Source organism: Watersipora subatra, chromosome 1 (assembly GCF_963576615.1).
Source record: "Watersipora subatra chromosome 1, tzWatSuba1.1, whole genome shotgun sequence".
In the NCBI taxonomy this organism is placed as follows: Eukaryota; Metazoa; Bryozoa; class Gymnolaemata; order Cheilostomatida; family Watersiporidae; genus Watersipora; species Watersipora subatra.
Window position 1 is genome coordinate 65551159 of NC_088708.1, and position 13774 is coordinate 65564932.

General features: G+C 36.8%; 2 protein-coding genes across 5 annotated transcripts in view; both read right to left on the reverse strand.

Annotated features, from left to right (window-relative positions):
* The window catches only part of LOC137402343 (EF-hand calcium-binding domain-containing protein 7-like), a 52252-nt gene extending 48804 nt beyond the window's left edge, over window positions 1–3448 (reverse strand). For both annotated transcript variants that reach the window (XM_068088850.1, XM_068088845.1), the window contains exons 1-3: window positions 3165–3448; window positions 2082–2147; window positions 1799–1944 (exon numbers count right to left, since the gene is read on the reverse strand). In XM_068088850.1, the coding sequence (XP_067944951.1) occupies window positions 1799–1944; window positions 2082–2147; window positions 3165–3342 (390 nt within the window). In that variant the 5' untranslated portion in view covers window positions 3343–3448. The remainder of the gene's footprint in view (window positions 1–1798; window positions 1945–2081; window positions 2148–3164) is intronic.
* A 360-nt stretch (window positions 3449–3808) lies between these two features.
* Window positions 3809–13439, reverse strand: LOC137399506 (uncharacterized). Of its 3 annotated transcripts, none has more exons than XM_068085670.1 (8): window positions 12285–13439; window positions 12030–12151; window positions 11629–11698; window positions 11442–11519; window positions 7976–8152; window positions 5806–6057; window positions 5408–5603; window positions 3809–5268 (listed from the first exon to the last, which is right to left on the reverse strand). In XM_068085670.1, exons 1-8 carry the CDS (start codon window positions 13362–13364, stop codon window positions 4556–4558), a joined length of 2688 nt encoding a protein of 895 aa, XP_067941771.1. In that variant the 5' UTR covers window positions 13365–13439; the 3' UTR covers window positions 3809–4555. The 3 variants fall into 3 exon arrangements, with proteins under 3 accessions (XP_067941771.1, XP_067941762.1, XP_067941753.1); XM_068085661.1 differs by having other exon boundaries at window positions 5408–5606; XM_068085652.1 differs by having other exon boundaries at window positions 5408–5609.
* Window positions 13440–13774: the final 335 nt, after the last annotated feature.

Here is a 13774-nt window from a genome sequence, read left to right on the forward strand (position 1 = left end):
CGTTTCTGGTTAACATGAACAGAGAGGGACAATGTGACACGCAGTGTCTCACTGGAAGATAACAAGTTTTTAATGTTAATTTTAAGTGTTTAATGAAAAAAACATGTGAGAGAGTCAACATCAAACTTGCTTAATTCTTATGTTAGTCACTTGATAACTAATAACTTATGTTAGTCACTTGATAACTTATAACTTATGTTAGTCACTTGATAACTAATAACTTATGTTAGTCACTTGATAACTTATAACTTATGTTAGTCACTTGATAACTAATAACTTATGTTAGTCACTTGATAACTTATAACTTATGTTAGTCACTTGATAACTAATAAAACCTCAATAATATTCACAATTGAATAGGTATTGAAATTAATGAGGTCAACGAAACGCATTTTATAACTTTCCTATAAGAAATGTTATAAAATGCGGTATAAACATACTGTAGAGGAGTTTTTAGTAGTATTGAAATCTTACAGGCGTGTTAAAGGCAAGATTTTTGTTGATAATATAATAGGTAATGGAGTCCTTCAAGAGAAACACATGTTGCAGGAGCCAAGCGCTTGAAGACCACTCCATTTCTACTGTACTTACTAGTAAACACTCCTAGCGCATAGAAATATAACACAACTTTTCCTTTACCATTACCAATGTATCAGCAATAGCTTGAGTGAATGTGTTAGCTAGCACTGAAGCAATTGTTCGCCTTTAACACTCTGTTCAACATTCCTGATTCAACAAGCTATTCCTTGCGCATCCTAACTATTTACAATGAATTTTAATATATTTTTCCAAGATGACTAAAATCATAAGTTAGTCGTGAGACCTTTTAGATTGTAGTACCAACACTAGAAAGTCTTAGAAAAGTTCAAGCTAAAATCTAGCTGTTTCAATTTATATAACTTTACACTGAGACATTTCGCTGTTTTAATTGTGTTGTTTGTCTAATAATGCTAAAAACTGGGTTTTAAACGCTTTGAGATGGTTTTGAGTATTATTTTTTTTAATTTATTTCTTTTGTTTTGAATAATAAGTTTTATATAGTTTGTGTCAAAATGCATTATATAAAATTATTGGCTCATCTTTTCCTAGAATAACAGCACTGTCTGTTTGTCCGCTTGCCTGAAACCAGAGTTGAACGTTAATATAAAATATTGCTCTTTAAGGGCCTAAAACTCATGAAATTGAGCTAGGTAGATTGACACTCTCATGACTATGTCAATCGACTGCCTTTTGGTATTTCGAAAAAGTCGTACAGCTACTTATTCTCTGTGCTTTATCGGCACAGCACACCTGATGATCCCTCATGGCACACTAGACTACCAGGCTACTAGTGTTAGTAATACTATGAATAAATATCAATGATACAGCAAACAATCAAATCTAAAATCTAAGTATTTGCTACTAAATTAACCAAACATTTAGACGGCCAATGAATCTTCGGCACTAAGCCATTGCTAGTTCAGCATGTTTACAGTGTACTTCGAGCTGATGTATCTCAAAAGGTATTTAAACAAAGTCTACCTTATTGCGACCTAAAAATGCCTATTCAGCTCAGGTAGAGAAAGTCGCTTACAATTAAAACTTTCAGTCGAGGTTGCTGCAAAGTATCATGGTTGTTAGAAATATGGGCTTTAGTTTTTCCTTTTTTTTGAAAAATCTGTGATCATGTGTGAAAGATATGATAAAATGAACCCACTTTATAGAGAAGATTCAAAAGACTTACATGTTATTTGTTCAATTTTAGGCACATAAAGTTCGATCCTTTCTCTACGGAATACAAAATGAAGCAAAAACCAACCGTTGTCATAACCTTCTTCAGTTCTGCATGAGAAATAAAACCATCACCATTGGCATCAATCTTCTTGAATGCTTTCATTAAATCATCTTCTGTGGTCACTCGCTCCTTCTCACATATCTTACAGAACTCTTCAAACTTTACCTCGACTACAACGTATCATTAAACTAAAGTCGTTATAAGATGTGCCAAACCAATTGAGCACTAATAAAATGATCACTAAACAGTAAACAATACACTCAAAATTCGTGTTAACGTAAAATGATATGGCATCAAGCAATCCTACCTGTACTACTTGTCCAATATTTGGAAAGTGATTTGTGAGTAGGATTCCTGCCAGTGTTCTGCAAGGCTACAACATATGAGCATAATGCTGAAGCAATTAGCAGCTCCCCTTTATAAGCATGGCAAAAAAAACTTTCAAAGTAATGAATAGATAGCTTGGTTTAGAATTATTTTGCTAGGATTCTACAGGCTGAATAACACATTTGTCAAAAGACCATTTGTCGAAATTAAAACCTTTTGTCAAAAATTCGCCAATTATCCAAAAATAATAATATTGGACAAAAATAATATTAATTATAATATTAGGATATAATTTATATTTAACTTAGAGTTAGTTTAGTATAATTTTGTAGTAGTTTCAACAGCTAAACACAAGCTATGTTATTACTGCACAAATACATCACAAACAATTTTGATACGCATGAACTAGTCGTTTATGAAATTCGGCGACAGATGGGTGTAATAATATATACATGAACCGCATATTGTTCCTCTGATTCAAGATCCAGGCTACTATGCAAAATTGGGTTCGTGGAAAGCTAGTAAGCTATTTGTTTTACAAGCTACATATAGCGAAGCATTTCGAGATAGCATAGTTTTGATGTTATCACTATGTATGTACTACTTTTTGGAATTGAAGCAGAATGATAGTGTTTAATACAAGTCTTTTCAAATATCTCCAACTTTGACTAATAGTCTGAATTCGACGAAAAGCCTGTCGACGACACCGGTTTCGACCATGAACTTTTTGATTAAACCTCCGTTTACCCTTTTTTATTCTACAGTGAAGCAGTAAAGCTTATATGATATGCTGGTTAAGCACTAAGCAGTAAAGCTTCAAACCCATCTAATTTCAAAATTACAAGTAGCATATATTAGTGCAGCAGTTTAACGTGTCAATACGAAGCGAGATAATTGCGTCAACTAAACCGAAACACTACCAAAAAAACTAAACACACATCGCATTGATAGGCCTAAATATGTTCAAAGTAATCTTTTTTCCCCAAACTACACCGGAATAAATACGATTTGAATTATGCACATGTAAGGGACACAACTTTGTAGCAGTTTGCCATTGGCTCACCTAAAAGTAATTCTGACTTGGATGTAAGTGGAGTCTGTATAGAAGCACCATTGACCGCAGAAATATACGCAGCTTTGTGTTCTAAAGCGACTGCGTCGGAAGACATGGAAGAACCTTCATGAATGGATACCCCGCTGAAACTCTTACTTGAGGTTTCATTGATGCGTTTCTCTGACATTTTGTTACTGAAAAGCAAAAGGTCTGTTCTAAAACGACATAAGACGGATTCACAATTTCATTTGTGGTAAACTACTCCATACTTAAACACTTTCCAACGCCTTCATCGTAATACACCTTTCAGAAATGCGCAAATCGTTAAGCCTTCGTAATTAGTTTTGTGTATAGACTTTGAGTCGGGAAACAAACGCTACAACGAAATCTTGTAGTCTGAGGCTATTGCGTTTCTAGATGCCACTGAGGTCAAGCAACAGCCAACTTACTTGTTAGTGCAAAACACTCGTTGCGAGAGGAAAACTCTTTGAAGGAAGATAATTACCCTTATACCGTAATATAACTGTATACTATTCGATACGGATGCCACTTCCAAAATCCTATCATGCAATTAATTCTCTTTATAGTGGCTCGTGTTGAATTTTTTGTATTGTTTCTTATGTATTTAAAACTTCATATTTTTTTACGCGCAAATTATATTATACAATAAATATTTTCAAGCAGATCAGCTTTGAAAAAACAAATGGGTATAATCTCAGTTAAATGTTCAACAATGGGTACGGAGTAACATTCCTATTCGGCTCTACAAAATGTAGAAAACTTATGTGAAAAACAGCAATTATTGAGAGCCTGTATCTATGCAGTGAGATACTGTTGCCAAATCTAGTTGAAAAACTCCAAAGATACTAATATACAGAATGAAGAACAGTAAATATGTAAGTAATATACTAGAAGCATTCACAAACTGAATTAAGATTAGGCGATAAACAATGCCAAAGAGAAGAGTAACTGAATAGCACCAGACACAGAAACATGACACAGACATAATGTTTAAGTAGAGGCTTGGCAGGACTATCAACTGGTTTTGTAACAAACAATAAAGGAGTGAAGCGCATGAGGATAAGTAACTATGATCTGAAACACTACAGTACCACAAAATCCAACTGAGAGAGGCTGCACGACAAGTACTGAGCTGAAAAGTGTAACAAGATATTCTGGAGCAGCTACCCAATTCAAGTGCGCATAACAGTAAAAAAATAATAACAATAAAACAGGACTATGAGAAAACAAAGTCGGAGTAGGAAAATAGAAAAGAATGCATAGAGGAAGTTGAACAGACGCTGTATATAACATCTAATCATCAATGGACAAGTAATTCTATGACTTTTTACACCTAAGACAACCATAGAATCTACCAAAACAAATGGACCAGTTATGAATCAGTTATGGTAAGCAGAATGAGAGGCAAGGCTGGATATTTGAGAGGTCAAGGCATTGAGTTCTTGCTTGATACTTTCTGAATCTGTATTCTTATCACTAGAGTCGTCTCCTTCATCTTGTGACTCCGGTGGCTCAGCTGGTAAGGGTTTGAATTTTCGTCGAGATCCTTTGTACTGCTTTGGGGGGAGTGGTGGAGGGCCTCCATCTTCTGCCTCCATAGGCCCAAATTGTGAAACTGCATGCAGGGAAAGCTTGATGTCATTGGGATTTGAGCAGTCTGACAAACATCTAGATCTTGGTCTAGGAGGAGGAGTTGGCATAACACAGGCATTACACCTTTCCTGGGTCGACACGGCGCTGTTGCTGCCAGACTCTTCCTCGTGTATTACAAAGTCTCTCATACCAGGGCCAGTAGTAGAAAAAAGATCTTCCATTGAGCCTACGATGAGGCTTTGATGCTTGGAAAGAATGTTATCAGCATCATCAGCGAAAGGGTCATTGCATGTCCTTGCATCTCCAATAACAGACGAATCAGGCGAAAGATCCTTGTGTACCTGCGCATGAGTGATGTGCAGATTGGAAGGGTTGATGGCTGACATAGTAGATGCGGTGTTTGACTTTGGGAGCGTTGCATCTCCCTTCACTCTCATCTTCACCTTGACATCACGTAGAGCCTCGGCTGAAACACTTCTCTGATATCGAACATCTTTGCCTGCAACCACAGAAAAATGGTAAATACGAAGCCTTGGGTATGAGAATGCCAATGGGTATGAGATATGCATATAATCTAATTTCATAAAGGTTTGGAGATTAAGCATGACAAAACAATGGCTGTTTGCCTTTTTCCTAACCATTGCCTCTGACAAATCCTCTGCTATGATATGCCGAGTCTAGACTGCCACTGCTTGGGTGTCTCTCTAAGCTGCGTCTGGTAGACTTAGGGCTGCCGTTGTTGGCAGGAAATTCCGTCTCTATGCTGACGCTGTTAACCACTGTAGGAGTTGCTGAAGCTGCCTTTGCACCGGGAGAACTGTTTCTTTCCATTGTCTGCTTCTAAAATGGATTGATATGTGCAACAGACATACAAAGTCAACATATCACGATGGAAAACGATATAAGCCATAACATGGGCCAGTAAATGCGCACCCATAGTGGCTGGAGTTGTATGCTCCATGTTAATAATAGAAACACACAACAGCGTATTAGCAGTATAGAGCAAACTGAAGCTGACGATGCTGCCAACCATCACCTCAGAATGCTGCTGTAACTCGAGAGATGAGAGACTGCTTTGCCTCCAGTATAGATGTTGAGCAGGCATGCTGCGTACACTGTCAGCAGATGGGGATGCAGCATGGGGACGGGCACGTCTGGAGGACCACCCTAATCTCGAGTCAGATGATGCTTGCCTAGCCTGACGTACAGCAGCCTCAAAGTATTCCGCATTCTCTCTTTCCAAATCGACAAGCCTGTCCTGCAGTTGCATGCACTGCTCTTGCAGGGCCTGTTGGCAAACAAATACAACAAGATTCAACTATAGCAAAACATGCTTTCAGCAAGTGTTGAAAAAATAATTACTTTACAGTAGAAGAGACTGATATGTAAACATGGTTGACTAACTAGTATGACCAACTACAAACTAATATTCAATGACTGCATGGTCTTGGTAATATTGTACCAACAATAGCCATGATCAGAGAAGCAGAGCAGTTATGCAAGCACATCATAACCACTATTGTTTTGTATATGGTAATCCTTATCTTAAATAGCCTTTGAGATCAATACAGGATAGTTATGCTCAAATATACAGTCAAAGTTTCACTAAAATCAGCTTAGAGAAACAATGTAAGATCTCAGCAAGTATTGTTTCGGCATCCAGAATAATTTTTATGATCCGATGTCCAATGTTTTCAAAATACAGCAGTTAGTCATCAATCAATACATGAGCATACAGATCTCCTTCAAATTTTTTGGTTCTTGTGTTTCAATAAGATTAAGCAGTGGTTTGCAATTACCAATTTTTATTTTGAAAATCATGAATGCATGACAAGTATGAGTAGGAGTAGTGGAGAGAAAAAGAAGCCATTTAACAGAGATCAACAGAAACAAAGTGGAATCGATACCTAAATGAGAAAGCCCAAAACCAGAATGAGTGGAATGGATGGAGAAGATAATTACCATAATTAAAGATAAGAAATGCAAAACAAAAAGTAAAAAAGACAAATAGTTATATGTTGATTTAAAGTTCACATTATTTAGGTTAGACTAGCTCCGTATCTCTATCATACACTAGTGCTACATGCTACGAAGTTTTGTCGTATTTTCCATCTTCGTAGCATGTAACTGGTTTAAAACGTCAAATCTTTAAATCTTCGAAGCGATTCAAACTCCGTTTCAAGGGGGTATTTTTGAAAACATCGTATCAAAATCGAAGTACTGTGTATCATGTAAATATCGATACTCGTATTATTGCACAATTCTTTGCGATCGAAGGTTAGATTGTCAGCGTCTTCATTAGTGAAGTCTTTACAGCATTGAAATTAGATTTTAGGAGTGTCTTTCGCGATATAAAACATGCGCCCTGTTGTAGCTAAAAGCGCAACCGACAAATAAAAAGCGCGGATTTGTGCGACAATTTCTTCGCAGCATGTGAACTCGTCAGCTACGAACAATTGAGAGCTGCACAACTACTCTTGTGTATCATGTAAATACATCCTCCTCATTCCTACGATTAAAACCACAACTTTGAAGCTCAAAAATTCGTAGCATGTAACACTAGTGATTGTCTCTAGCACCTATGCACTATTCATCTCCTGCATTGCCAAGATCACGCCACAATTTGTCGAACTTTAAGCGAGTGGAGAAAAAGACTCCAAGTTATCATATGCATAGGTAAGTGTAAGAATGAAGTACAAATTACTAAACAATGTTCTTATGCCATTGGTGAGTGTTAACCGCGTAACCATGCCACAAGTCGTGGTATAAACACACTTGTGAGATTTTAGCATAGATTAAATGCTCTCAGCCTGTTGATAAAATGCTCATTAAGACACGCTTCATTCAAGGTGCTGGTAAAGCGGATTGACATATATTCATCGGTAACTAAAGTCACAGTTGTCGATCTACTTCAACATGAAGTATTTTGGTGGTGAGAATTAGATCGTATAAAACCATTTGCTTTTTCACTATTCCATAAACCTTTCATTAAAAATTCTATTGTTAGATACGGCGCAGTTCCACAAATAAACCAATCATCGATGTGGATGCTCAATGTAGAGCGAATTAGGATGAGCAAGACCTGAATGATATTATTTTCAACACTCAGAAACACTCATGTGTTGTAATACCTTTCTCTGTCATAACATAAAGCATAAGATATTGCTAGCCCCACTGCGCTTCAGTAACGGATATGTGAGACTTACCTTTTGCGTTAGCAGTGCTTGAACAACCTGTTTCGAAATTTCATCCACACACTTCTCATACTGCCGCTGGTATGTTTCGTTTTCAAGAACCAGACCTGAATTCTCTTCTTCTAGCTTTTTACTCCGCTCCACCAACATGTTATACTTCATCGTCTTGTCATTAACGACCGTGCTATTCTAGAACATCCGAGGGAGAATGTACAGCATGACCAACAACAGCCAACACAAACTTATTTAAAGAACATATGCTAACCAATCATGTTCGAGATTGAATTGGGTGACATATTTAAAAAAAACATCAGAATTTTGAACTTTAAGGATTTCTTCAAAATATATTTAAGACTTAAATATTTCAAATGGAACAATGGATATAATATTCTTAAAATGGTTGCTTTGATAAAAATTTGTTAAACGAGAAATAACACTACTCAGATGGAACTGCGAGAGAAGTTCGTGAGTGAACTATGAACTGTTTTCCATAACAAGTTATGTGTAATATGACTCATTTGGCAGAAACAAACTCAAATGTTTTTACTCCGAATAGCTTTTTAGAGAAAAATAAATAAAAACTTAACAGTAACATTTAGGAAATTTCATGCATCTGCTATACACAGAATGGATTAAATATAGTAATGTATATAGCACGGGCTAGCCGGGTCACGCACTCAAGGATTTTCGCCACGCACATACAAAGCAAAAACAACAGGGTAGACCCACTTTTTGCGGTCTTCCGCACGAATATTCAAAAATACTAACAGATGTCAATTCAAACGGCCAAACAAAACCTACAATTTGGTGAGCAACCTATTAATGTATTCGAATATCTCATATAACATAGGCCAACCAAGTTGCATAATGGTTAATACCCATCTTTTCTCTGGAAATATACCTGCCCGCGATTTTTGGCCAAGAATAACCAGGGTTCATCATACACCAAAATGTCTTTTACGGGTTCCGGAGGTAGCCCGTTCTGTTCATTAAGTTCGGGTGTCCATATAAACACCCTGCCCCGAATAGAGGCTACAATGTAAGCTAATCACAACAGCATACAATACCTACACGCTAGTTGTAGTAGTGGAGTGGTAGTTCATTTACTGTGTTCATGTTTTATTCAACACGTGAATTTGATTGGCTTAAAAAAAGTTTCAGTACGGGGACAATGGACCCACCCGATAATGTTAGATAACGGATTACCTCCGGAACCCGTAAGAGACATTTTGGTGTATGATGAACCCTGGTTATTCTTGGCCAAAAATCGCGGGCAGGTATATTCCCAGAGAAAAGTTGGGTATTAACCATTATGCAACTTGGTTGGCCTATTTCATATGAGATATTCGGATACATTAATAGGTTGCTCACCAAATTGTAGGTTGTGTTTGGCCGGTTGAATTGACATCTGTTAGTATTTTTGAATATTTATGCGGAAGACCGCGAAAAGTGGGTCTATCCTGTTGTTTTTGTTTTGTATATGCGTGGCGAAAATCCTTGAGGGTGTGACCCGGCTAGCCCGTGGTATATAGCCTTATGTATGTATGTCAAGCCCTATCTGCTGTAAAGCATTCTTTATTTGGCGGTGAAAAGCAACAAGACGACATGAAAAAGTTGTGGGAGATCACAAGAGCATTAAAAAGTTTCTTATAAATTGTAGCCACTCCATGTTTAGAAGTATCCTTTTAGAGTGATTATTACAGTATATTAGCTTATGTGTACATAATATTCTCTATCTAACCTTTTATAAAGAAGCTGATATCAATTAATCTTCAAACTTTAGATGAAAATCATTAAATTCACATTTTAATACTTTAAACAACAATGAAGTCAATGTAAATAAATACAAAACGACATATCAAATAAGTCTAGGTGAAAGTTCTAGGTCTTTCATTTAATTTTATGACACAAAGATGACAGATTAATAAAATATGGTGATTTGAAAATGTGAATCATCTACACTATTTAGCTGTAACAATATTTTAGCTAGTAATAGCACAATATGGGTATTAAAAGCAGTCAGAATGATTGTTGCATTAAGTTTGAGTACCTGAAAGTATATAATAAACACTGCATCCATTAACACTTGTAAACCAATGCTATTGACCAATGAGAATTGGCAAAGGCTATTAAATATTCTAGAAGGATGGGAATGGCTTTTGGCCTAAAGTAAACACTGCGTTTAAACATTTTCTACATACTTCCTTACCAATTGACATTGAAACACAATTTATATTTTATTCACAAATGACCCAGTAAAATGATGTGCATGAAAAAAATTTGTTGCAGTAACCCAGTAGAAATGACTGGACATCTTGCTGTACCCATTGATCAAATGTGCTTTTGGTCAGTTATTGGCTACGCTAATACAGTAAGCCCAATTTTATTGATCACCATATAAAATTATGGCTACTAATAGGAAATACAACAGTCCTATTGATTCACAGCTGTTTATCAATGATATATGAGCGGGTTGCTGTTTGCAAAGCAATTAAAAAAGTGACTGCTGCACTTGAACTAGTATATTTACATGACAGTTAATGAAGTAGGAAATTTATATATACCCGCGTCCTTATGATTTTACTGGCTGCCTTGGAAACCCCTTTGTTTTTATATAAATAGAAAATCATTCACCTTCAAGTGACATTTTTTCTATGTTATGATTTTGCAATTGCTACTCGCATATTCAGCGGCAACTACTAACACTAAATCAAAACATCCCCTAATGACCACTAGTTGATCTCTACTAACACTAAATCAAAACATCCCCTAATGGCCACTACTTGATCTCTACTAACACTAAATCAAAACATCCCCTAATGACCACTAGTTGATCTCTACCAACACTAAATCAAAACATCCCCTAATGGCCACTACTTGATCACTACTAACACTAAATTAAAACATCCCCTAATGACCACTAGTTGATCTCTACTAACACTAAATCAAAACATCCCCTAATGGCCACTACTTGATCTCTACTAAAACTAAATAAAAAAAAACATCCCCTAATGACCACTAGTTGATCTCTACTAACACTAAATCAAAACATCCCCTAATAGCCACTACTTGATCTCTACTAACACTAAATCAAAACATCCCCTAATGACTACTAGTTGATCTCTACTAACACTAAGTCAAAACATCCCCTAATAGCCACTACTTGATCTATACTAACACTAAATCAAAACATCCCCTAATGACCACTACTTGATCTCTACCAACACTAAATCAAAACATCCCCTAATGGCCACTACTTGATCACTACTAACACTGAATCAAAACATCCCCTAATGGCCACTACTTGATCACTACTAACACTAAATCAAAACATTCCCTAATGGCCACTACTTGATCACTTGTGGAGCTTTCTCTAAGTGAATGAGATCAACAATCAAGCTACAGCAACCTTCTAATAATTTGAGGATAATTTACAGATATAGGACTGCAAAGTGACCAAGATGATGCACTTTGATACCTGGGCCTTTAGCGTATTATTCTCTGCTGCTAACATCTGGCGTTCTTGTTCCAGCTGCTGAGCCATAGCCTTATATCGCTAAAATGGTTATAATACTTTTTCATCTATACATAGAGCAGCATCAGTGCACTAACACAGATCAGAACTATTACTCATGTCATAAACATAAAACAGGTAAGCTAATTACCTCCATCGCAAGAGACATGTGTTGCATTTGGGATACAACCATTTTGTACTTCTGCACTACATCTTCATAGCTGAAATATTGATATACAACCGATATAGAATGATGCGAATGGTATTTTAGTTACGGTGGCTTTTTATGCAATTTTAGCAGTTTAAAATTGATAAAATGAACTCCCTTCAGCACAGCATCTTTTAACAAACTGAATAAAAAATTTTACTGACCCAATGCACAGCTGCACATTTGCCTGTGAGCAAATTCGTGCTTGCATGGATATTAGTTTGTGTGCTTTAATGCGTTGTTGAGCGTATTTCTACTTATCTATGTGCGTTGATGTGTAAGTGTGTGGGTAAAACTGCAAAAAAATTGGTCATAATAGCCAAGTTAACATTTGAACAAGTAACCTTTTCTCAACAAGACTCTGACTATGAACTTGCTGTGATAGATCTAGAACTCTTTGCTGGAGCTGACACCGAGCTGCCCGTTCTTTCTCCACCTCTCTTTGAAGAGCCACTATTCTCTCATGCTACAAGAAATTATAACAGGTACTAAATCTTAAATAAAAATATGAGTAACAAATATACAATCTGAAGAAAGGGCAAAAAATAACTGACTGCTGACATGACAAAAAGGACCAGGTTTTCAAAACCACTACTCACCACTAAATTTGAGTGATTCCTTGCATTAAGATTATTTGCCAATGCATTCTCTAGGGGAAGACTAGGGTCCTGATCTACCTGACTATTAATTCCTAGATAGCTTGCATGCAATGGTGCATTCACTTTTGTATTGTTCTGTCCGTAAGACAATCGTTGTGTTCCAGGCACTGCTATGGCAGGTGGTTGAGCATCAGCACCATTGCTAGACAAACTTGTTGAAGAGGTAGATGGATGTATTAAACTAGCAATATTAGCAACAGCAGTTGCAGCACTTGCAGATGTCGAAGAACCAAATGCTGACAAAAGGCTTGATGTTTGTGGACCATTCATAAATGATGCATCAGTGTCATTATTTACAGAAGATAAGATTGGGTTTACTAACTGCTGATGTAAATGAGAAGACCAGCTTTTTGATCCTGATGGATAACTACCCCCAAAATAAGGTTGACTCCGAGCCTCATCTTGATGGTTTGAAACATTGCCCAAAATCTCTTGGTTGCCAACAGGTCGGTAGTAATGAGATTGTTGGGATTCGGTCCCGTTGTAGGAGGTAGCTTCTGCATTATGACTAGCAAATCCTAAATGCTCCACAAAAGAGACTGGCTTTGGTGAATGATTATTGGGTGGAACAATATGCTGTCTCGTATTTTTAAATCTTCTATCAGTCAAAGAAATGGAAGGGCCGGACGATTGTGGTGAGGAAGAACCGTAGTAATGGTGATTTAACTGAGAAATATTATGCTTATTCAAGGATGCTGAAAAGTTGTGGGAATTACTAGCCCTACTTCCACTGGTTGATGCATCTGGTTGATTGTAATGTTGCCAGCTTTCACTAGCATGAGCCTGTTTGCTCTGATCATTTGATAGTCCATTCACGCTGCCAAAATGCTGATCACCTTGAAGACGGTGACCCAAGTCGGCCGAATTTTGAGAAACACTTGTTGACGGAAGAACATCTGGAGGAAGATTGCTAGCAGCACATTGCGTTGTCCCAGTGAGGTTAACATTCTCATGAGGTTGGTCTGAAACTAAACCAGCATTCGGTCCATGGTCCCCGTTCTCGCTTGAATTATTATACATAGTCGCATCTCACACAAATATACGGCGAGTCAATAAACAGCGCATAAAGTGTGCCATGCGCGCTATATATTGCAAAATGCGCGACAGGTATACTATTATATCTTATTCTTGGTCAGAAGCACAGCCATGTTAGATGTTACTTTGCAATACCATAGAAAGCGAGATTGTAATTCATGAGAACAAAATATAAACATTTTGCATTAATATTTTTTTCAAATTTAATTAATTATTTAATATAAATAAAACATGACACGGTTAAAATTATTGCTATAATTACCCTATACTGTATCAGCTGTTACCTTGGTACATAAACTTTTTTGGATCGATTTCAAGGTCAATATTAATAACTGGCTGGATGATCTTCTTTTTATTGTAGAAAAACTCGTAGCTCCCCGCTTAATTATTTTTTA

What these genes read in the sequence shown, in the direction of transcription:
- LOC137399506 (XM_068085652.1), bottom strand. Translation starts at nt 13,364, where the DNA reads ATGTATAATAATTCAAGCGAGAACGGGGACCATGGACCGAATGCTGGT. An exon ending in AGTTACAGCAGCATTCTGAG is followed by an intron (nt 5,610 to 5,805) that starts GTGATGGTTGGC and finishes AATCCATTTTAG; the next exon opens with AAGCAGACAATGGAAAGAAA. An exon ending in AGGATTTGTCAGAGGCAATG is followed by an intron (nt 5,269 to 5,407) that starts GTTAGGAAAAAG and finishes CTGTGGTTGCAG; the next exon opens with GCAAAGATGTTCGATATCAG.